General features: G+C 56.0%; 1 protein-coding gene across 1 annotated transcript; it reads left to right on the top strand.

Annotated features, from left to right (window-relative positions):
• The first annotated feature begins 8,518 nt into the window (after positions 1 to 8,518).
• PDE4C (phosphodiesterase 4C) lies at positions 8,519 to 19,312 on the top strand. Its single transcript, XM_060092172.1, has 15 exons — positions 8,519 to 8,679; positions 11,676 to 11,867; positions 12,567 to 12,603; positions 12,690 to 12,763; positions 12,996 to 13,048; positions 13,343 to 13,455; positions 13,536 to 13,629; positions 14,167 to 14,330; positions 14,530 to 14,628; positions 15,060 to 15,224; positions 15,311 to 15,410; positions 16,044 to 16,198; positions 17,835 to 17,957; positions 18,214 to 18,396; positions 18,923 to 19,312. Exons 1-15 carry the CDS (start codon positions 8,534 to 8,536, stop codon positions 19,310 to 19,312), a joined length of 2,088 nt encoding a protein of 695 aa, XP_059948155.1. The 5' UTR covers positions 8,519 to 8,533.
• The last annotated feature ends 2,398 nt before the right edge of the window (positions 19,313 to 21,710 follow it).

The raw sequence follows: 21,710 nt of genomic DNA, 5'->3' as shown, positions 1-21,710 counted from the left end.
GTTTACTTATTGCATATCTTATTTTTATATTTTAATAAATAATATACTATGCTAGAATACAATTACAGTGCATATTATTATAATAAATAGCAATATATTATATAATGTTATAACAATGAATATACTGTGTATTAATTGATTGATAAATAAGTATTTTTGCAAAGCCTACTGCGGGCCAGGCGCTATTCATATCCTGCAAAGTTGACATCCACCTCCCCATTTCATAGATGAGGAAACTGCAGCTCAGAGAAGGAAATTCACTCAGGGAATACTGAGATACAACTCTCTGGGTCAGTCCAGGAATCTCGGTGAGGGCGTCTCAGAGTCTCATGGTCCCCAGGGTCCCAGAGAGGCCCCATGCCTGGGAACTTGCTCATATTTTGTCACTCTCTCCCCAGTCAGTCTGGGAGTCAGCGGATTCTGGCTTGGCCCCCATGAACCCCCCTGGCAGTGGTGTCATCCGGAGGTGCTTCTCAGGGACCCCATTGCTGCCACCACTGTCGAGCCGTCTCGGGACCACTGGAGACGTGGAGCCCAGTGCCTGTGTGGTGTTCAACATCGAGGCTGGAGTGAATGAGCAAAGCCACAGCCTGGCCCCAGGCAGGTGAGGAGGCATGTGGGGATCAAGAGGGCCTGTCCCAGGAGAGGGAGAGTACTTTGTCTAGCTGAACCTTTCTTTAACTTGTTCAGCAAGCATTTATTAAGCACCTACTGTGAGCCAGGCTCTGTACTGGGAACACAGCCATGGGCAAGTAGGTGTTCACAGGGAGATGGTGGAGATAGACTCATACTAGCTGGAGAGATCAGGGCAATATGGAAACCCAGAGGAGGCTTCTGACCCAGCGCTGGGGGGTGGAGCGGGGGAGGAAAGACTGGTTGGAAGAAGTGACGTCTAGGCTTAGCCTAAAGGATGAAGAGAAGTCAGCCAGGAGGAGCACAGGGAAGTGTGTGCCAATTAGAAGAAACAGAAAGTGCAAAGTCTTGGACTCAAGAGGATCAGGCGCACTGTGGCTGGAGGGTAGGAGGGGAGCCTGGGGAGGTGGGCAGGGGCTTGACCACACAAGACTTTGTGGGGTGTAATGGAGAGACATGGGTGGGTTTTCAGGGGAGTGAGATTGGCATTTTTAAAAATTCCCTGTGACTGCTGAAGGAAAACTGTCAGGAACAGGAGTGGAAATAGCTGGAGCCCAACGAAGAGGCCTGGGCAGTTCTGGGCGGGAGAAAGTGGTGCCTGGACCAGGACAGGAGCCATGGGCTAGAGAGAAGTAGGTTATTTTTGAAGTAGACACATCAGGGATTGGTGGACACCAGCAGGGGGTAAGAGAGAGGGGGGACTGGTATGGGCAGCTCCTGGTCTTTGACCCTTCACACGTGACATTTCTTTTCATCCTTGCAACAATGCCAAGAGGTGGGAACACCATCATTATCCCCATTTTCTGGAATAGAAAAGAGGTTTGTGGAGGGAAAGTGACAGCCAGCCAGTGACAGAGCCCACATCTCCCACCACGGGACCAGGTTGTCTCCCACTGTCAGCTTTGGAGGGTAGGGAACTGAGCTATATGTAATGGACAGAGAGAAGCAATTTGTTTTGCATCACCCAGCAAGATGTGGTAGTACGGGGCCGGAGCTCAGTCTGCTTGAATCCCTGGCCCAAGCATTTTCCATTCCTCCAACTTGGGGACATAACTGGGGTAGAGGGTAGACAGTCTTCGTGGGAATATCCTTGAGATGTCCTGTGAGCTCTCTGCTCCCAAATCTGCTGCACCAAATGGCTGCAAATGCTTCCCTTCCCCAGCCACACCCACCTTCTCAGCCCTGCTCTTGTCCATGTCTACTTCTGTTAACCGTGATAGAAAATATTCTCGCCCTCCCTTTGCCACTTCCCAGGAAATTACCCCTGAGATTAGAATGCCTTGTGGGCAGGGCCTTGAGTTTCTAGAACTGTGGAAGGGAGGGGCAGGCCTGGGATTTGAGGGCAGCAATTGTGACTGCGAGGTGGGGCTCAGGGCGTCACGGGGCGAATGAGACCCTGCCATTTCTGCTGAGGATCTGGGTGTCGGTGCGGCTAGAAAAGAGTGCCCCTCTCTACCCACCCCCACTGTTGGCAATCCCAACCAGAGGCAGCTTCTGTGTGCCCATCCCAGGCATTGGAGAGCCCTGCCACAGCCCTCCCCCGTCTCTCTTTACTTCCCGGATTCCTGCCCTGCGCGTATGGGGGTTTTAAGGTCCCAAAGAGACCCCATCTGGGGCTGAACCGCTCAGCCTACCTTCCTGAGCAGAGACTGCCATCTGCGCCTACCACTGAAGACCAGAGCCCTTGATTCTGCTTCCAGACTCGTCTTTGCTACAGTCATGGGGGAGGGTTGAGGACCCACCACTGCTTTCAGCACCTCCTTGTCTGAAGGTTCTTCTGAACCCCTGTCTGTCCTCCTGCCTTGCCTTTCAGAACCGACAGGTCGCGGACAGCTCCTCTCTGTCTCAGCCACCCGGAGCTCCTGAATCTACTACCTTCTTTCCTTTCGGCATCAGGAGTCGGGGCAGTGCCTTGGTGTGGGGGGTCTCCAGAGCCCCTGTTTTCCCGCTGTCCATTCAGCAGCAACCGGGAGGACAATTTCTGTCTTCACTCCAAGTCCATGTCTTGACCCTATTTCGTTCAGCACTAGAAGGGACCTCAGGCCATTCTTGGCTCTGGGGATCTCCCCAGATCCTGTCTTCAACCCTCACCCCCAAGTTCTTCTTCCCCTCCTATCTATCCTTCAGCACCCTCTCAACAAGGACAGCTCCTCGGTGTCAGCCCCACCTTGAGCCCCTGTGTCTACCTTCTCCCGCCTCAGCACCTCCGGCGCGGACAGCTCCTCTCTGTCTTCACCCCCCGGCTCTGGCCGGACCCGGGCTCAGACACTTCGCTCCCGGGGACCGCTCCCCGCGCCCTGCTCTCTGCCTGCTCCCCCGCTTGGTCGCATGGAGACCCCGGGGGTCCAAGAAGGGGTAGAGGCATCCCGCGAGCTGAACCGCGCTCGCAGCCGCCAAGGCACAGCCAGGGCTCCGAAGCACCTGTGGCGGCAGCCCCGGCACCCCATCCGCATCCAGCGGCGCTTCCACTCAGACCCGGACAAGTCTGTGCGCCGCGGGGAGCGGGACCTGAGCCCGCGGCCGGCGATCGCGAAGTCGCGGCGCTCCTGGCCCTCCTCCTTCCGCAGGCTGTAGGTGGGCGGGGGCAGGGCCCTCCCGCGGAGTGGGAGAGGGGCGCGCAGGGCCTGGCGGGAATAGGGGAGGGTCTTTGCTCTTCCAGGGGCGGGGGTCTCTGCCTCTTGGCTGAGGCTGGCGCTTTAGAGGAGGGTGGAGTTGGGGGGTGGTAGTGCCATGATTGCTTATGGGTCTGTGTGACCTGGTGTGCCCAAGTGCCGTTGCATCCGAATGCGTGTGAGTCTGAGTAGTTGCGACCCCGTGTGTGCTCCTATCTGTTGTGTGAGTGTCCACAGCTGGCTGTGTCTCTGTGGGTGATGGGATGTGTTCAGGTGTGTGTATACCAGTTACCTACGTGCTTGGGTGTTTCCCCTTGTGGTGCCCGTGTGTGTGGCTGGGCACGACTGTCCTCGCTCTGATCCAGTTCGGTGTCCAAGGGCCCTCCAGACCCTGGAGTGTCCTCGGGTGTTTGTGGGTTTGTGGCCACGGCAAGCATTTCAGGGGAGCTTGGGTTGGGTATATGAGAGGCCCAGGGCAGGCTGTCTGCTGTGCTGGGGGAGGATCCTCCTCTGTGGCGTGTCCACACACACACGCACACACTCACGTGTCCCCTGCTGTCAGAGGGAAGCCTCTTGGGGGGCCTGAGCACAGGATGTTTCTTCCACACAAGAATGAGGTGGAGAAGAGGGGAGTAGAGGTGGGGGAGGGGCTGCTCCCATTTCATATAAACTGAGGGAGGGGGCAGAATAAGATAAAGTCAGAATAGAAACACAGAAAAACAGGGGCCTCAGTGGGGTCAGAGGGGCCTCAGTGCCACCAAAGAGCAGGGTCCAGGAGTCCCAGGCCCTCCTTGGATGGGAGGGGGAGCTAAATCAGGCCAGACCTAGAGCCCTGGGTTTGAGGCCAGGCTGAGTGACCTTGGGTGAGTCGCTTTCCTCTCTGGACTTTTCTCTTGCCTTGGTCCCTGGACCTCCCGGGGCCACAGGCTTCTTGATCAAGCCTGGCCTAACACCCCAGCCTGGCCCTCCAGCAGCCCTAGCTGGTGTCTGGGGCAGAAGGACCCCACAGCCCAGAAGGGTTGGAGCTTTCCCAGGTGACCCAGCAGGCCCCTTGCCTCCACCCTCCAGCCCTCAGCTTCTCCTCCCCTCTCTCCCGGTGACTCATGATGTTCCATCTTCAAGAAAGAACAGAGACTAGGTTTGGGCCCATCTCGGGGGAGAACCGCATGGCTCTGGAAGGCAGGAGTGGTGGGTTGTGTTCCTGTGAGTGTGTGTGTGTGTCCTGCCCATGCATATACGTGCTGATGTGGTGGGAGAGGCTCAGGCTTCAGGGAAGCTAGCTTCAAGGCCAATGTTCTGTGCACTGCCAAGCAAGCAGTGGTGCTTCCCTGAGCCTGTGTCATCAGTGAGATACAAACACAAACTCATAATTTCTGCATTTTGTCATGAACGTTCTGTGCCAGAGCATAGTCCTCAGCTGTGGCCCTCCTCCCCACTACCCCAGGTGGATCACATGGGTCTGGGAGGGTCTGAGCATCTTGTTCAGCAAGCATTTATTTAGCAGCTACCATGTGCCAGGCCCTGTACTGGGGCCACAGCCCAAGGGCAAGCAGGTGCTCATAGGCTAAAGGTAGAGACAGACTCATACCAGCTGGAGACAACACAGAGTGATCTGTGCTGTGATGGAGAGAGATCAGGGTGCTGTGGGGCCCAGAGGAGGCTTCTGACCCAGCTTTTGGAGGTAGGGGGTGAGGAAGGACTGCTCGGAAGAAGTGACATCTAAGCTTAGCCTGAAGGGTAAAGAGAAGTCAGCCGGGAGGAGTGCAGGGAAGGGTATGCCAAGCAGAAGGAACAGAATGTGCAAAGCGTCAGACTCAAGAGGATCAGATATATGAGGACATGAACACAGATCAGTGTGGCTGGAGGGTGGGAGGGGAGGCTCTTATTCATCTCACAAACATTTACTGAGCACCTACTGAGTGCTGGGCACTGAGGGCACAACTGGGAGCAAGGCAGACCTGGTCCTGCCCTCAAGGGGCTGGCAGGTGAGGCAGACACAGATCAAATAATCAGGACAGTAAATGTGAAATTGTACCAATGAGAGGAGGGTGCTCTGAGAATATTTATTTACTTGGCTGGTCATGGAGGGCTTCCTGCAGGGGGTGATGCTTCAACTGTGACCTGAAAGACAAAAAAGTTAGCAGGGGGGACTTCCCTGGTGGCGCGGTGGTTAAGACTCCGCACTCCCAGTGCAGGGAGCCTGAGTTCGATCCTGGGTCAGGGAACTAGATCCCACATGCATGCCACAACTCAGAGTTCGCATGCCACAACTAAGGAGCCCGTGAACCGCAACTAAGGACCCGGTGCAACCAAATAAATAAATAAATAAATAAAAGTTAGGAGGGGAAGAGCCTTCAGGCAAGGGCATGGGATAAGAATGAGCCTGGATGCTTTGAAAAACAGCAAGCGGGGAGGGGATGATGAAGCTGAAGCAGAGTGAGCCAAGAGGCGTGTGCTGGGGAGGCAGGCAGGAGTGAGGCCACACAGGCGTCCAGGGAGGTATGGATTCAGAAGTGAGGGCAATGGGGAGCCGCAGGAGGATCTGGAGCAGAGGAGGGTGAGATCTGACCCATGTGATCATCTGCACATGTGACTCAGCCTCCACCCTCCTCTCTCTATCTAGATTCTCTTATTTATTTTTATTTTTATTTTTTTTTGCGGTACACGGGCCTCTCACTGTGTGGCCTCTCCCGTTGTGGAGCACAGGCTCCGGACCCGCAGGCTCAGAGGCCATGGCTCACGGGCCTAGCCACTCCGCGGCATGTGGGATCTTCCCGGACCGGGGCACGAACCCGTGTCCCCTGCATCAGCAGGCAGACTCTCAACCACTGCACCACTAGGGAAGCCCTAGATTCTTCCAAGGGAGACTTTCCTGGTTGTCCAATGGTTAAGACTCCACGCTTCCAATGCAGTGGGTGCGGGTTTGATACGTGGTCAGGAAGCTAAGATCCCACATGCCCTGGAGTGTGGCCAAAACTTTTTTTTTTAATTAGAAAAAAAAAAGATAACTAGATTCTTCAGGCGGACTTGGGCAAGTCATCTCTCCTCTCCAGACCCCGGTATACTTGTCCATAAAATGGGTGTAACAGCACCCACCTCCTCTCTCACGGGCGCCACCTGGTGGCAGAGGAGACAAGTGCTTGCCCAGGGAAGAAGCTCAAATAGGGGAAATTGAGACACCGAAGTGTTAAGGGCACTAGAGACTGCTGGGCACCTCCTCAGGTCACATAGCATGCAGGGACAAAGTTAGGGTGAGACAAAGTCATGTCAACCCCTCCTTTGGCCTCTGCCCCTTCCTGAGTGAAGCTTGGGGTCATGTCCCAGCGTCAGGCAGGCCAGGTTTTGAATGCTGAATCTCGGCTCTGTGGCTCAGTTTCTCCACCCAAAAAGCTATTGATAATACATTACCGTTAAAACTGGTTATAAAGTATTTAAAGTTGAATCTATTAATGAAACATTAATATTAAAACTACTGATAAAGCATTAATGTCAGAGTAGCACCTGGGACTGCAGAGGAGATGGAGCCATTTAAGCATTAAGTGGAAGAGGCTGGGGAGGCTGCCAACCTAGGCTTGAATGACCTCAGGCAATGAGCACACGTCTCTGTGCCTCGGTTTCCCCATCCACAAAATGGGAATAATAGTCCCCACTTTATAGAGTTGCTCTGAAAATAAAATGACTTTTACATGCACAGCCCTTGGCTCAGCACCGGGAGAGCAAGGAGTGCTCAGTTCGTACCCATGTGTTTAGCCTTAACCTTCCATTTTATGTTTGTGAATTCAGGAGGACTGCATCTCTCTGTGTCTCAGTCTCTCCTTGGGGATATGAGAACACTGTGAGTCTCCCCCATGGGGCTGAGATGGTGTCAAGGCTCCTTGGACCCAGCCCCAGTCTCTCCACTAGACTGATCCTGGCGGCCTCTATCCCCTGGGGACAAGCTATAATTAGGTATAGCCACAGCAGCTACAGATGGTATTTTTGTCTTGGGGACAGAGAGTCTGATTCCCACCAGGTGTCCGGTTGCAGGGCCATGGGGACAGAAGGGGGTTCCCAGCCAGACCCTTGAGACTCTCTGTCCTCCTGAGCCCCAGTGTGACTCCTCTGTGAGCCTCCATTTTCTCATCTATACAGCGGGGACCACAGTATGAGTGAGATGTCGGGGGAGGGTCAGGGTCTCACCACTGAAGCCCTGGTCTCCTGAAATAGTATCTCACATCCCCCCAGGATTGCCAGAAACCTGGGTGGCATTTGTCTGGGACTCCCAAAACTAGTGCAGTCCCCTGGGGCAAGGCCCAGGCAGGGGGCTTGTTATCCCACAGCAGGACACAGTCAGGCCCATAGATTCTGTGTGGCCTCAGCTGGGCCTTGGTTGCTTCTGCCTGAGAGGTGGGTGTTCTGGGTCTTGTCTCCAAGTGTGACATTCTCCAAGACTTGGTTTCCTTTTCTGAAGAATGGGGCAAGACCACCCAACCCCAGCATTCTGAGGGTAGGCCAGCTGGTACAGACCCCTGAACAGCCCCCCTGATACCAGGGGCAAGGCTTCCCTTTCCAAGAGTCCTTCCTGGGGTGGGTGGTGGCAGCTGAAGCTTCACAGGACCGGAAGGCCTGGCAGGAGTGGAGTGCGGATGTTTGTCCAGTAGAGACAGCAGGAGAGGGGAAACGACCCAGAGACAGGGCCTGGGGAATGTCAGAGCAGGTGGAGGTCATGTGGGGACTTGTGGAGGGGGACAGGAAGAGGGGGAGCTGCCTTGCAGTGAAGACTTGCGTCTGTTACCACTTCTCCAAGCCTCAGTTCCCCACCTGACAAAGGATTAAGGGTTTGTAGTTTCTGAGCAGCCCCTTGGTGGCTCAGTCCTCAGTTTCTCCATCTGGAAAATGGGTAGAGGGGTGTTGCAAGCACTGTGTGGGATCTGGGCAGCCCCTCGGCAAACTCTGTGTCTCGGTGACTCCCTGATAATGGAGAGCACTTCCTTTTTTGAACTTCTGTATCTCTCTTTTCAGCCGAGTTATCAGCTGAGCAAGCTGCACTACTGGGGGACAAGGTGGCAGAGGGAAGTGGTATAAGATGCAGCTTCTGGGCTCCCCCAAAGGGGAAGCAGAGAGTGTCCCGTCTAGCTCAGTGCCTCGGTTTCCCCATTTGTCCCGGTGAGGGCGTCCCTGAGCGGTCCTGCGGCGAAGGCGGGGCGGGTGTGCCTCCTGCCCTCTCCCCGCCGGGCCCCGCCCCCGTGGTTGTCCAGAAAAGGTCCCGCGCAGCCTGTACTCCGTCCAGCCTGCACGCGGTCTTGGCAATGCAGGGCCCCCCTGCGCCCGCCCCGGCCCCTGTGCCCAGCTCCCCCCGGGGCTCCCCGCGCGGCTCCCCCGGGCTCTTCAGGAAGCTCCTGGTGAACCAGAGCATCCGCCTGCAGCGGCGCTTCACCGTGGCCCATCCGCTGTGGTGAGGCGAGACAGTGGGCCTCGCAGGGGTCATGGGAACCGCCGGGCTGGAGGTGGGAAGGGCAGAGTCAAGGACAGCTGGGGCCAGGTGGGGGGTCAGGGCATGAAGGCTCTGCCCCTTTGCCCTTTCTCGGTATCTCTCTCCCTCTGCCCTATCTCTGTCTCTTTTAGTTGATGACTGTCTCTCTCCATCTCTGTTTCCCTCCACCCACCGCCTGGACACACGCCCAGGGGACCAGCCGTCTGTCCCTCTCCAGTTGTGCGGCCTGGAGCAGGACGGGCTGAGGCTCACGTCTCCTTCTGACCCTCGCCAACCCGGGGCAGGGGGGCTGAGAGTCCTGGAGGTGGAGGGAAGAGGGTCACTCCTCCCCTTGGTCTGCCCCCGCCATCCGTTCTGGCGCCAGCAACGGGATGGCCTGGTGGCCTCACAGTAAGCCCTCGATCTCCGCGGAGGAAGAAGTGATTTGATGGAGGCCTTTGAGGCAGGGTGTTCGCGGTGTTAAGAGAGCTTGTTGCGCACCCGCGCAGAGCGCCGCCTCTGCGCAGCCCCACTCGGTTGCGTTCTCCAAGGACTCGTTCCACCGCTTTAGGTTTGAATTCCGGCCCTTCAGGAAGCGACTGTCACATCGTGGGTCGCAGGGCAGAGGCTGGGGTTGGAGGTGGGGCTGGCGGGCGCCGACTGGGTCTCGTACCTTGCGCTTGGCTCGTGCGGTTTTCTCACTTGGTAATTTGGCATCTTGCGGCTCACGGACTAAAGGTCCCTTCTCCAAGGTCACACGGCCAGTGGCAGCTGGTGGAGACGGGGGCAGTTGTGACTGTGGTCCCTGATGGCGCCATTTCAGGCCGAGACTGGGGTCCCGGGTCCGGGAGAGCGCCCCCAGGGCACCAGAAGCTTGCGAAGAGGGGTCCCCGCCGAGGGCTCCGGAGTGCGGACAGGGGCGTCGAGGACGTCAAGGGCGTGAGGCTGGGCGAGGGCAGGTCTCTCCGAGGCCCCTGTGCTTCAGTTTACCTGTCTGGGACAGACGCGCCGTTCCCACAGTCGGTGCGAGCTCCTCCCCGCTGCCCGCGTCATGGAACCACGGCCTGACCCAGCAGCTCTCGGCTAAGTTTAGAGCAGAAGGAAAAACAGCTTCCCCCGTAGCGACAAAACCCCGGGTCAGCCCTTAACTCTCCGTGCTCGCTACTTGGATTCGAACCCACCACGCTGTGGCCTCTCCCGGCCTCAGTTTCCGTATTCATCCATAGGTGTGCTTTTCCCAGAACTTCTGGGGAGTTGAGAGGGAGGGGTAGGTGGTAGCCACTCCCAGGCCTCCCACTCTGAGCACAGGTTTAGGGTACCCACCGCCACTAACCCGCCCCCAAGAATCCTCTCCTCCAGTCACCCGGCACACTTGGAGGCCGGGTAAGAGCTAAGAAGTCCCGCCCCTCCGGGTGACGTCACGAAGCGGGAACTCAGAAACGCTGGACTTGAGGGGCTTCTCCAGGAGCCCCAGAACCCGAACAGACCGAGAGCGGACGGACATAGCCGAACATCCGAGTGAGGCCGGACTAAGCCGAATATGCCCGACCTGGCCCGAGTGCCACCCGGACTTGCTCGAAAACTTGGCGCGACGGGACGTAGCCGAACACGCCCGAACGCATCCGAACCTACCCGAATGCGGTCGGTTGTAGCCGAATTCTACCGAACTCACCCGACAGAACACGGGAAGAGGTCGAATCCTGTATGATCAGACCCAGCTTAGTCCAACCTGGCCGTACTTGACCGAGCCGGACCGAATCCAGCTGAACCTGACAGAATCCTGCCGAATTTCCCACTCCCAACCCGGTCTGAGCCGAATTCCTTGCTCGGAGTCTTCCGGCAGGAGCCTATCCCATCCGTGGACTGGGATGGGGTGACCTCGAGGGGGACCAGGTGGACACTGGCCCTCGGCCAGGAGGGGCGTGTCTAGGGGCGGCCCCTGGGGCCTTCCTGTCTCCGTCTTTCCTGCCCGCTCCCTTCTCAGAAACCTGTGACCCACTTGCAGCCCCTCTCCCTGGTTGCTAACTCCCCCGCCCACACCTCTGTTCTAGCCCCATGCCCCCTGCCACTCTTTCTCTGACTCCAAGGGGGAGAGTCGTAGATCCCCCTTATTCCGTCAGGGTGTGGCTGGAGGGAGAGACGGGACTGAGAGATGGGAGGGGCGATTGGGGATTGCCTGGAACAGGAGGAGGACGGTGCTCTGGGGTGAGGACACATCCTGTGCAAAGGCCCAGAGGTGGAAGAGAACAGGCAGAGTGTTCAGGCCAAAAATAAAGCAGAAGAACTGGGGAGCTAAGGATAGGGCCAGAGCTAGCTGGAGGCGTGGTTGGTGAGATTGGGGTGGGGCCATATAGGCTGAGGGTGGGGACCTGGAGCTGGGGAAAGGGGACAGGTGGTCCAGGGCATAGCCAAAGCTGGCTGGGGGTGGGGCCTCTCCTGGCTGTGAGGAGCCTTCGAGTGTGCCCCGTCTAGGCGGGACCCAGGTCCCCTCCAGAGAGGAAAGCCCAGGAAGTCGTTTCCAATCCCCATGAACTTACCCTGCGACCTGGACCTCAGTTTACTCCTTAGTAATACGGGAGCCCTGTCGCTCTCCTCAGGTGCTCAGTTGTAACTCCCTGAAAGCACCCTGGGGATGAAGTCTACCACACCCATATTAGAAACAAAGTTGTTGATGTCCATAGAAAAGCTGCGACCCATGGTCACAACAGCCACTTGGAGGCAGATATGAAGCTCATGTCCTGGAGTCCAGATTAGTCCCAGTGGAAAAGACTTTGGGGTACAGAGGTGGAGATGGAGGCGTGAGGGGTGCAGTGTCCCTGAGTGGGGGTGTGACCGTGGGACAGATGGACAAACTGCAGGCCACTCCTGCCCAGCCCACCACGTGGCCCCAGGGAGGATGTGACAAAACTGATATAGGCCTTGACCCAGCATCCATATGCCAGGACCCTCAGCTCTGACTATGACTCCTTTTCCTTCAGCTTGGACCTGGAAAATGGGCTATCGTGCAGAAGAAGCGCCCTGGACCCTCAGGCCGGGTCTGGCCTTGGCCGGGTCATCCAAGCACCTGCCCAGCACAGCCAGAGGCGGGAGTCCTTCCTGTACCGCTCAGACAGTGACTACGAACTCTCGTCCAAGACCATGTCCCGGAACTCCTCTGTGGCTAGCGACCTGTGAGTCTGAGGCTGGGGGATAATACCGCTTTCTCCTTCCTTCCTTCCTTTATTCCTCCATTCGGCACGCCTCCTTCAAATGGCCGTTTGAGGTGGGCCTTAAAGTTTATGTAGGAGTTTGCCTATTTGCTTGTTCAGTCAGACATGCGGAGAATGATATCCAGTGATCCTCTGTGCTTCACTTTAGGCTGGGGTTGGGTGGCAATCCAGTGACATTAAGGCCAATTAACAGCAACTGAACGAACACTTTGATTTGAGCTTTCTGGTAGCCATAATTTCCTGCCTCTACTAAGACCCCTGTTGCCCCTGGGACTCAGATTCTCCATTTGTGAGATGGGGATAAAGCGAGTGATTGGTCAGAGGGGCTGTGGCTGCTTTCAGAGAAGAGTCAGGTGAGGGGAGTCCAGGAACTACTAGGAAGACACCCAAAGGAGGGATTCGGGACAGGAGGATGCACTCAGCTGAGGGCACAGTGTGGGGAAAAGCTGAAAGATGGGGGACTTGCCTGGCGGTTCAGTGCTTAAGACTCCGCGCTTCCACTGCAGGGGGCACGGGTTCAATAACTAAGATCCCGCATGCCGCGTGGCGCAAAAAGGAAAAACAACAACAACAACAACAAAAACCCCAGAAAAAACTGGAAGATGGGAACGTGTGGGAGGGCTCCTTCTGACCGCCCTTCCATGTCTGGTCTCCCCGCAGACACGGAGAAGACGTGATTGTGACACCCTTTGCCCAGGTGGGTGCCCACCTCTTCCTTCTCCCGTGTGCCGGGTAGGTAGAGCCGACCCCTCCTTCCCAACGCTGGCCACCCCCCCCTCGCAGGTCCTGGCCAGTCTGAGGACAGTTCGGAGCAACGTTGCGGCCCTTGCCCACCTGCAAGGCCGCGGGGCAGCCAAGTACGCAGGGGGCGGGGCGGGGGCGGGGCCTTGCGGAGAGAAGGGCAGGGCCTGGCGGAGAGGGGCGGGATCAGAAGACAAGGTGGGCGAAGCAGAGGCGGGGCACGGGCGGAAAGGGCGCGGCTGGCAATTCGGGGATGGGGGGAAGAGGAGGAGGGGCCGGGGCCAGGAGGTCTTGGGGGCGGGGCCCCTATGGGTGGGGCAGGCCGCTCCTGAGCCGATTGTACTGCAGGCAGGCATGCATCGGGAACACCCCATCTGGCAGTCAGCCCCCTCCACCAACAGGTAATGCGCCTGCTCCTATCCCCTCCTTCCACTGTGGGACAGCTGTGAACTTCCTCTCTATGGGGACCTCCCCAGCCCATGAATCCTTGGGCTGTGCTAATTGTAAACCTCTCCCCCACCCCACGCCGCCACCCCCCCGCCCAAACACCCTTGGGGATGTGGAGATCCTGGGGTCCTGAGTGGCCTCATTCTCATTGGGAAGGGATCCAGGGTCCAGAGGCAGAGATGGGAGCAGGAGGGGCACAGGGTTCCCAAGTGGGGGTGGGGCAGGCCCCTGACCAGCTTGGCCCCCAGAGGACACTGGGCAGAAGCTGGCTTTGGAGACACTGGACGAGCTGGATTGGTGTTTGGATCAGCTGGAGACACTGCAGGCGCGGCACTCGGTGGGGGAGATGGCCTCCAACAAGGTTAGTAGAGCCAGATAACTGAGATCACTTGCCTATGTCCACAGTGCCCCCATCATCACTGACATCACCTTCCTCTGCAGTTCAAGTGGATGCTGAACCGGGAGTTGACTCACCTGTCTGAAGCCAGCAGCTCTGGGAACCAAGTGTCTGAGTACATATCCCGAACCTTCCTGGGTGAGCTATGGTGGGTCACTGACTAGGCCACTTTACAGAGGTAGGAAGAGGGAAGGGAAAGAAAGACTTCTGCTACAGACCTCAACTGAGGAAGATAGAACCAGACACGGATACCCCCAGCCCCATGAGGCAGGGCTGGACCAGAGGGAGGGGCAGGAGGATCTTCCAGGAGGAGGGGGACATTAAAGTTAGGGTTTTGAAGCATGAGTAGAAGTTTGCCAAGGAGGAGATAGAGGAAACGACAGAGCTGGGTCTCCAGCTTGGGAGACGGACAGGACATTTGACTGTTTTGGGAAAAATACTAAGCTCCAGGTGCCCAGGGGCCATGTCCAGCAGAAGAGGTCACTGAGATCAGCCTTGAACAGAGGAGAAGGGTATCTACAGGCCAGAAAGGAGTTTACTCTGAGATTACTTTGGTCCAGGTAAAAAGGAAATAGGTTGATCTTGAGGCTTGGCAAGGTCCAGTACTTGAGGCCAAGCAGGCTAACCCTAGCAGGTGAATTGACTTCTCTGAGCCCTACCCTGCCCCATCTACAGACCAGCAGACTGAGGTGGAGTTGCCCAGGGTGACCCCCACGGAGCCCCCAAGGCCCATGTCCCAGATCAGCGGCCTGCGTGGACTCCCCCACAGTACCAGCCTTTCTGCAGCCACTGTCCCACGCTTTGGGGTCCAGACTGATCAGGAGGGGCAACTGGCCAAGGTGGGTTTACAATAGGAATGCTGAGACCCAGGTTTGAATCCTGGCTCTGTGTGGCTACCCTATTTTGGGCCTCAGTTTGCCCACCTATATACTGACCAGGTGGGGCTCAGTGTAGGACCTGAGGCCTGGGGATGGGGGTTGAGGCTCCAGAGTCTGGGGAAGTTGGGCTGCAGTTAAGCTCCAGTCCTTCACATTTTAGGAGCTGGAAGACACCAAGAAGTGGGGACTTGATGTGTTCAAAGTGGCAGAGCTAAGTGGGAACCGGCCCCTCACAGCTATCATGTTCAGCATCTTTCAGGTACCTCCCCTGCCCTTGGCTTCTAATACCCTTGTGTTTCCTTCACTCCTTCCTACCTCAGGACCTCAGGGGACACATATTCTTCAAATCCTCCCTAACATCCCTGAGTGGGGTCATTTGAGCAGGGGCATTGAAGGATGGATAGGCATTTGTTAGGTTTAAAAGTTCACTGCTGATTGGCAACAAGACTCAAGCCTCAGCCTTGGGCCAGGCCTGAAGAGACCCAGTCTGTAGGGAACAACTGTGGGGTCAGAGATGAGCCAGAGGGGAAGGACAGAGACCAGGGGAGTTCAGAGGGAGAGCAGGGAGGGCATCCTGGAAGAGGGGAAACTTGAGAGATGGATAGGGATTCAGAAGGAGAGAAGGCATAGGAATAGTGTGTGCTGCCACCCAGAGGCCGAGGCCCTGACTGGGGCCCTGTGATGGACCAGGAACGGGACCTGCTCAAGACATTTCGGATCCCAGCAGACACGCTTGCCACCTACCTACTGACACTGGAGGGTCACTACCACAACGATGTGGCCTACCACAATAGCCTACACGCCGCTGACGTGGCCCAGTCTACACATGTGCTGCTGGCCACACCTGCGCTTGAGGTAGGGCCCTACAGCTGCAGGCAGCCCTGGTGCGTGCAGGGCACGGAGAGCCTGCCCCTCACCTCTTATGCTCCGTGCCCACTCAGGCCGTGTTCACTGACCTGGAAGTCCTGGCTGCCATCTTTGCAAGCGCCATACATGATGTGGATCATCCTGGGGTCTCCAATCAGTTTCTCATTAACACCAGTGAGTTAGGGGGCTGGGCCCTGCCACCACCTGTCAATCAAGTGATGTTAGGTGGTCCCATTCCTGCTCGGAGTCTCCCTGTTTGTGAAATGACTGCCACAATCTTCCCTCCCTTAGGTGCTGAGAGCAGACCCAGATATATAGTAGATACTCAATAAATGAGAGAATAACAAATGTGGCAGAGCTGATTTGGGCCCACTGAGATTTTAAAGTTTAGGATCCTTTGTGGTGTCAGAAAAACTCAGTCAACAAGCAATTATTGGGTACCTCTTATATACATCCCTGGAGAGCTGGAGATAAGAGTGGAGCCCTCTCACTTGAGGATCCCAGGGTCTAATAAGACAAAGACTTGGTAGTTCATTCAACCAGCACACAGCACTGTCTCCTGCCATGTCAAGTCCCCAAGGAGTCACCAGTCTTGAGGAGGTAGAGCTGAACACAGATGCCCCCAGCCCCGCAGAGTCAGGGCAGGGCCATGGGGAGAGACAGGGTCCTAGAAGGCTTCCTGGAGGAGGGGGCATTGGAGTTGGGGCTTCAATGCATGAGTAGGAGTTTACTGGGAATTTACAGCACCGGCCTTTGGGTGGAGTGGGTTGGATGGGCAGGTCTTGAGGTGCTCCACCTCCCCTACAGACTCAGAGCTTGCACTTATGTACAATGATACCTCCATGCTGGAGAACCACCACCTGGCTGTGGGCTTCAAGCTGCTGCAGGCAGAGAACTGTGACATCTTCCAGAACCTCACCACCAAGCAGCGGCTGAGTCTGCGCAGGATGGTCATCGACATGGTGAGACAACAGCGATGGATGGGGTGGGGCGACCTTGGTATGGCTGGGGGTTCAGTTGGACCAGGGCATGTCCCCATTCTGAGTCCGAGCTTCCTGGTCTTTAAAACGGGGCAATGACTGTCCAAGGCTTGGGTAGGGGTGACTAGGCCCTTGGTCAGGCTAATCAGGTTTTGGATGTGATTCACGTGCAAATGATGTGGAAACTTTCTGGGGTTTCAGGTGCAACTTTTCTGACCCTTAAGTCTGTGCATTTGATGTTTTTCAAGTTGGGAGACACCAGTACATTTTGGGGTCTTATGCATCAATTAATTTATTTAACAAGCATTTATTGAGCATCCATTGTGCTTGTCCTGTGACAGTGACCATTAGAATTCTGGCCTTTATGAAACTCACAGTCTGTGGGGGAGATGGACACACAGGTGGGAACCATGATGGGGGACCCACAAGCAGAGCCATGATGGGGGACCTGTAGACAGAGCTGTGATGGAGAGATGCTCAAGGTTGAGGAGGGCTTCCCCAGGAGGGAACATTGAAGTCAGGGCCTGAAGAGTGTAGAGGACCACGGGGTGGGGAGGAGTGTTCCCAGCAGAGGGAACAGCATGTGGGGAGGGCTCAGAGGAAACCAGGCTCCAAGTGAAGAGGAACTAAAAGTTTGCTGAGGGAGAGTGGGGGCTCTGGGCAGTGGGCACTCCCAGTGGAAGCATCATTTGGTCCAGATGGGAGGTTTGGGGAGAAGTTTTTTTTTTAATATTTATTTATTCATTTAGCTGTGCTGGGTCTTAGTTGCCGCACAAGGGATCTTCATTGCAGCGTGCAGGATCTTTAGTTGTGGCATACGGGATCTTTAGTTGTGGCATGCGGGCTCTTAGTTGCGGCATGAGGGATCTAGTTCCCTGACCAGGGATCGAACCAGGACCCCCTGCATTGGGAACATGGAGTCTTAACTGCTGGACCACCGGGGAAGTCCCCTGGGGAGAAGTTTTGAGACTTCTGTCTGATTCTCAGAGAAGCCCGTGGGTCATTCCTGGGCTGGGTCCGCATGGGTCCAGCTAAATGATTTTTAAGCAGCTGTGCTCAGAGCTGAACTTCCCTTCTGGTGGCTGAAAACAGCCCTCCCAGCCGCGCAGCAGCCACAGGAAGGTTTGGGGAGCACTCAGTCCACCTGTGGCTCCCACGGCCCTCTGGATAAATCCCCTGCTCCTCCCTGAGGCCCTCCCCACTCTTGTCACCCTCACTTGATCCCATGTTGCTCCTGCACTCGTTTGTTCTAGCCACAACTCTCTCCTCTATGTTCCTCAGCTTATTCAGCCTCAGGACCTTTGCACTGGCCAAGTCATCTGCTGGGCTTCAGGCATGTTTCATGTCAACCCCCAGGTCTAATCTCCCTCCCTCATGCCCTGTCTCACATGTGGGATGCACCCCACAAGCCCAGCAACCTTGGAGAAGGGACTATTGACTCAGCTTCTCTTGTGAGCTGGGTTTACAGCAAATCTTGATACATGCCCCCATTTGACAGATGAGGACACTGAGGCTCAGAGGGCTGAGGATCCAAGTGGGTGTGGCATCTGGGAGGTGGGGAGTGGGGGTGGGGCAGGCGCTATCCTCATACCTGCCATCCTCCTTCACCTTCCCCCAGGTGCTGGCCACAGACATGTCCAAACACATGAACATCCTGGCTGACCTCAAGACCATGGTGGAGACCAAGAAGGTGACAAGCCTTGGAGTCTTGCTGCTAGACAATTACTCCGACCACATCCAGGTGTGTGGCTGGGCCAGCCCTAAGGTCTTGGTTTCCACACTCTCATTCAGCTGCATTTATGAAGTGCCAACTGCGTGCCCAACTTGAAGAAATGGAGGCACATACGGTCACGTGGCTGTGCCTTAGCCACCCTTTCCCCTGCCCAGCCTCAGTTTCCCCACCTGTAAGATGGGTATGTCCATGGCGCCAGCCTCTGGGGCAGGTACCAGGCCTGGGGTGGCCTGGCCTGAGCCCTCCCGAGCCTCGGTCTCACCAGGTCTTGCAGAGCCTGGTGCACTGTGCCGACCTCAGCAACCCCACCAAGCCGTTGCCGCTCTACCGCCAGTGGACAGACCGCATCATGGCTGAGTTCTTCCAGCAGGGCGACCGTGAGCGCGAATCAGGCCTGGACATCAGCCCTATGTGCGATAAGCACACGGCCTCAGTGGAGAAGTCCCAGGTCTGAGGGTGACTGAGCCGAGCTGGTGGGCACTGGGGAGGTGGGAGGGAAAGGAGTGGCTGAGCTGACCCCACGAGTCCTGGCTTGACCCCTGGCTGGCAAATGAGGGGATGTGGCCTAAGGGTCTGCACTGGGCTGTGCAGAGTCAGGCCTGGTGTGTATTCCCTCTGGGCTGCCAGAAGAGAGATCTTCACTCATTTGTGGAGTTCGGAAGTATCTGTTCTGAGTGACATAGGAGATTCTTGAGGCGCTCCCAGTCTGGGGGACACATTCATCCAGCTCTGAGGAGCCAGGGCTGAGGTAGAGGGAGAGACTTAGGGGTTGGGGGAGCTCAAAAGGGGCAGAGGAGTCTTCCAAGAGGAGGGGTTATTTGAAGAGGGTTTCGAAGGATGTGTAGGAGTAGGGAAATGGCATTCCAGGCAGAGGGAACAACCTGGGCAAAGGTCTGGGGGCTGGACTGGGTCTAGGTTCCATGGTAACTCACCACCCAGCAACCTCTATCCCCCAACTCTGTATCACCCCACAGGTGGGTTTCATTGACTACATTGCCCACCCACTGTGGGAGACGTGGGCTGACCTGGTACACCCAGATGCACAGGACCTGCTGGACACTCTGGAGGACAACCGCGAGTGGTACCAGAGCAAGATCCCCCGCAGCCCTGTGGACCCCACCAGCCCCAAGCAGGGTGGTCTGGACAGATTCCAGTTTCAGCGGACTCTGCAGGAGGCAGAAGAGGAGGAGGGAGAGGAGGAGGGAGCCCTGGGTGGGGAGGCCTCAGAGTCACCTGACACTGAGCTCCTGTTCCCTGAGGCCAGCCCAGACCCTGGGGCCCTATACCTGGAAAACCAGAGGACCGTGGGCAAGCCCTGTGTGGACCATGAGGGCAATGTGATGGCTGAGCCTTTGGGAACCTAGTGGCCCCTGATGGGTGGGTGGACTTTCCAGGAAGAGGTCCCAGGTGGCCCCTGCTTCGCCTTCCCCACCCACTGAGGGAGACAATCAGGCTTTTAGCTACAGACAGGTCTCAGTGTTGAATTGGAGGCACCAGGCGGGATCCATTCTGACCCTGAGCTCAGCTGAGAGAGCTCTCCAAGGAGCTGGGCTGGGGGCAGCCTCTTCCAGGGCCCTTGAGTTCTCCCTCCTGGACTTCAACCCCTGGTGTAGAAAGGGAGTATCTGCCAGGCCTTTTGTGCATCTTCTCCAGTGGCCACTCTTCAGCCACGTCAATCACTTTATTCTTTCATTCTTTATCCAATAATTACCGGGCACCTACTGTGTGCCAGGCCTGTGCCTCTTATGTGCCTCTGGGGTAGCCCTGCACAAGGAGCTGGGGAGTCAGCCTCAAGGAGATGCCCCCTCCCCTAGACACCTCCCCTTCATCTGCAAGGCAGCTCATTACAAGAGAACAAGAACTTGAATGGGAGAATTCTCAGCACCAAAGCTTCATCCAGGCCCAGTTCTGGCTCTGGAGCTCTGGGGGGGAGCGATAGGGGCCATGAAAGAGAGGGCTGTGTGTCAGGAACTGTCTCTGAAGACTGATTTAGCCTTCATTGCTTGTGCACTGGCTGTTGCTTTAAGTTGCTGTGGTTTCTGTCTTCAGTCTAAGGATCCTAGTTCTCCCTGGTCCCAGGACCCAGTGCTGGCTCCCTTATACTTTCTCCCTCTCTAGAGCAGCAACAAAAGCACAGACTTCTCCCCCACGGAAGGTCTCTCCATCTTCTGATTCTGAGGCTGCTTCAGATTCCCCGTAGGGAAAAGGAAGCCTCTGATGCTTTCTTGCGAGTCACAGACCCTTCTGGGCCTCAGTTTCCCCTCCATGGCCCGATCCTTAGTACTTGGGTAAACTTTGGTTGGAGGGTGGTGTTTGTGACCTCCCTGAAATATCTTAGAAATATGGGGCATTCTCTGGGTTTAAATAAACTCTATCACCCATAATTAGTACCGTGCCCATTTCACGGATGGGGAAATAGGAGCGGAGAGGTCCTGTGGCCTGAGGGCTCAAGGCCCTGTAGCTGGGGGGGGGCAGACGTTAGCCAGCGGCGCCCCCTGGTGGCTGGAGGCGCAGCGGGGAGGCGGGGCGAATTCGGGGCCCTTCCTCGCTTTACCAGAAGTCTCTCCCGCACCCAGCTTGGTTGAGTTCACCCTGAGGGTGCCGGCCTGGCGCAGAGCAGGTGAGGCGGCTCTGTGCTCAAGTCTCAGATTCAATTCCCGCTTCCGGAGGCCTCAGTATCCCCCCATTCCCACCCCACCCCCCACCCCCTAGCCTCCCTCCCCGCGTGTCTGATGATTTATACATGGCACAAGTCATCACAGCAGCCCCTGGCTTCAAGAACAGCAGGCTTCATTCCTAAATAATTTCATTAATAATTTCATTCCATTGATGATTCATCATCATCACAATTAATGATCAAATTCCACAGAGGGAGAATTAAAGGGCATCTGGATCATGAACTTGGTGCATTTCCTTCCACACTTTTAAAAGGCAGAGATTTATGGGGTTTTTAAAAGGCAGAGATTTATGGGATTTTTACTGATATATATATTTTATCCTTTCCACCTTGCAAGTAATACATGTCACTGTAGAGAATCCAAAAATAATGGAAACATGTAAAGACGAAAATAAAATTCTGCTGTAACCTCACCCACAGATCATCTGCCTTCAGCATTTCACCTTATTTCCCTCTGTTTTTTTCTCTACCCATTCATAAGAACACTCATATGTCCCCCTTCATTTTGGGCCACAGGTATTCCTCCCTCTTCCCCTTACTGACTGCACACTACCCACACTAGTTTTTTAACACCCCAAGCACAGTCCCACCTCAGGCCCTTGGCACATGCTGTGCCCCCTACCTGGAATACTTCTCTCCCTCAACCTCCCCCTTTGGGTCTCAGCTCAGCATCCTCTTCTCCAGGAAGTCCTTCCTGACCCTCCCCCTCCCACCCCAGGCTGGCACTGGTGGAAGCTCTCTGGGAGTCTTTGCTTCGTGTCTACCACCCTCTCCAGACTATGATCTTCAGAGTTCCCCAGAGATGGACTTTGACAACGTCAACAAATCTCTTAACCTCCCCGAGCCTTTGTCATTTCGCGGGTAAAATGTGCTCTTTGTGAGGTTCACAGAATTGTAACAACAGATATTGTTTGAGGAAAGCATGTCCTGAGCTCTTTCTTCACAGGTATAGAAACTGAGGCTCACAGAGGGGATGACGAAGAAGTCACTCACATGCTCCAGGTCTCCCATTTCCTCCTGTTTAGGGTCCTTCCTGAGGGACATAGTCCTTACCTTTGTGGCCCACTCTAGACCCAAAGAGGAGG

This window comes from Mesoplodon densirostris, chromosome 3 (genome assembly GCF_025265405.1).
Source record: "Mesoplodon densirostris isolate mMesDen1 chromosome 3, mMesDen1 primary haplotype, whole genome shotgun sequence".
Taxonomy (NCBI): Eukaryota; Metazoa; Chordata; class Mammalia; order Artiodactyla; family Ziphiidae; genus Mesoplodon; species Mesoplodon densirostris.
Note: the sequence above shows the minus strand (reverse complement) of the source record. Positions and strands in the feature narration are given on the sequence as shown.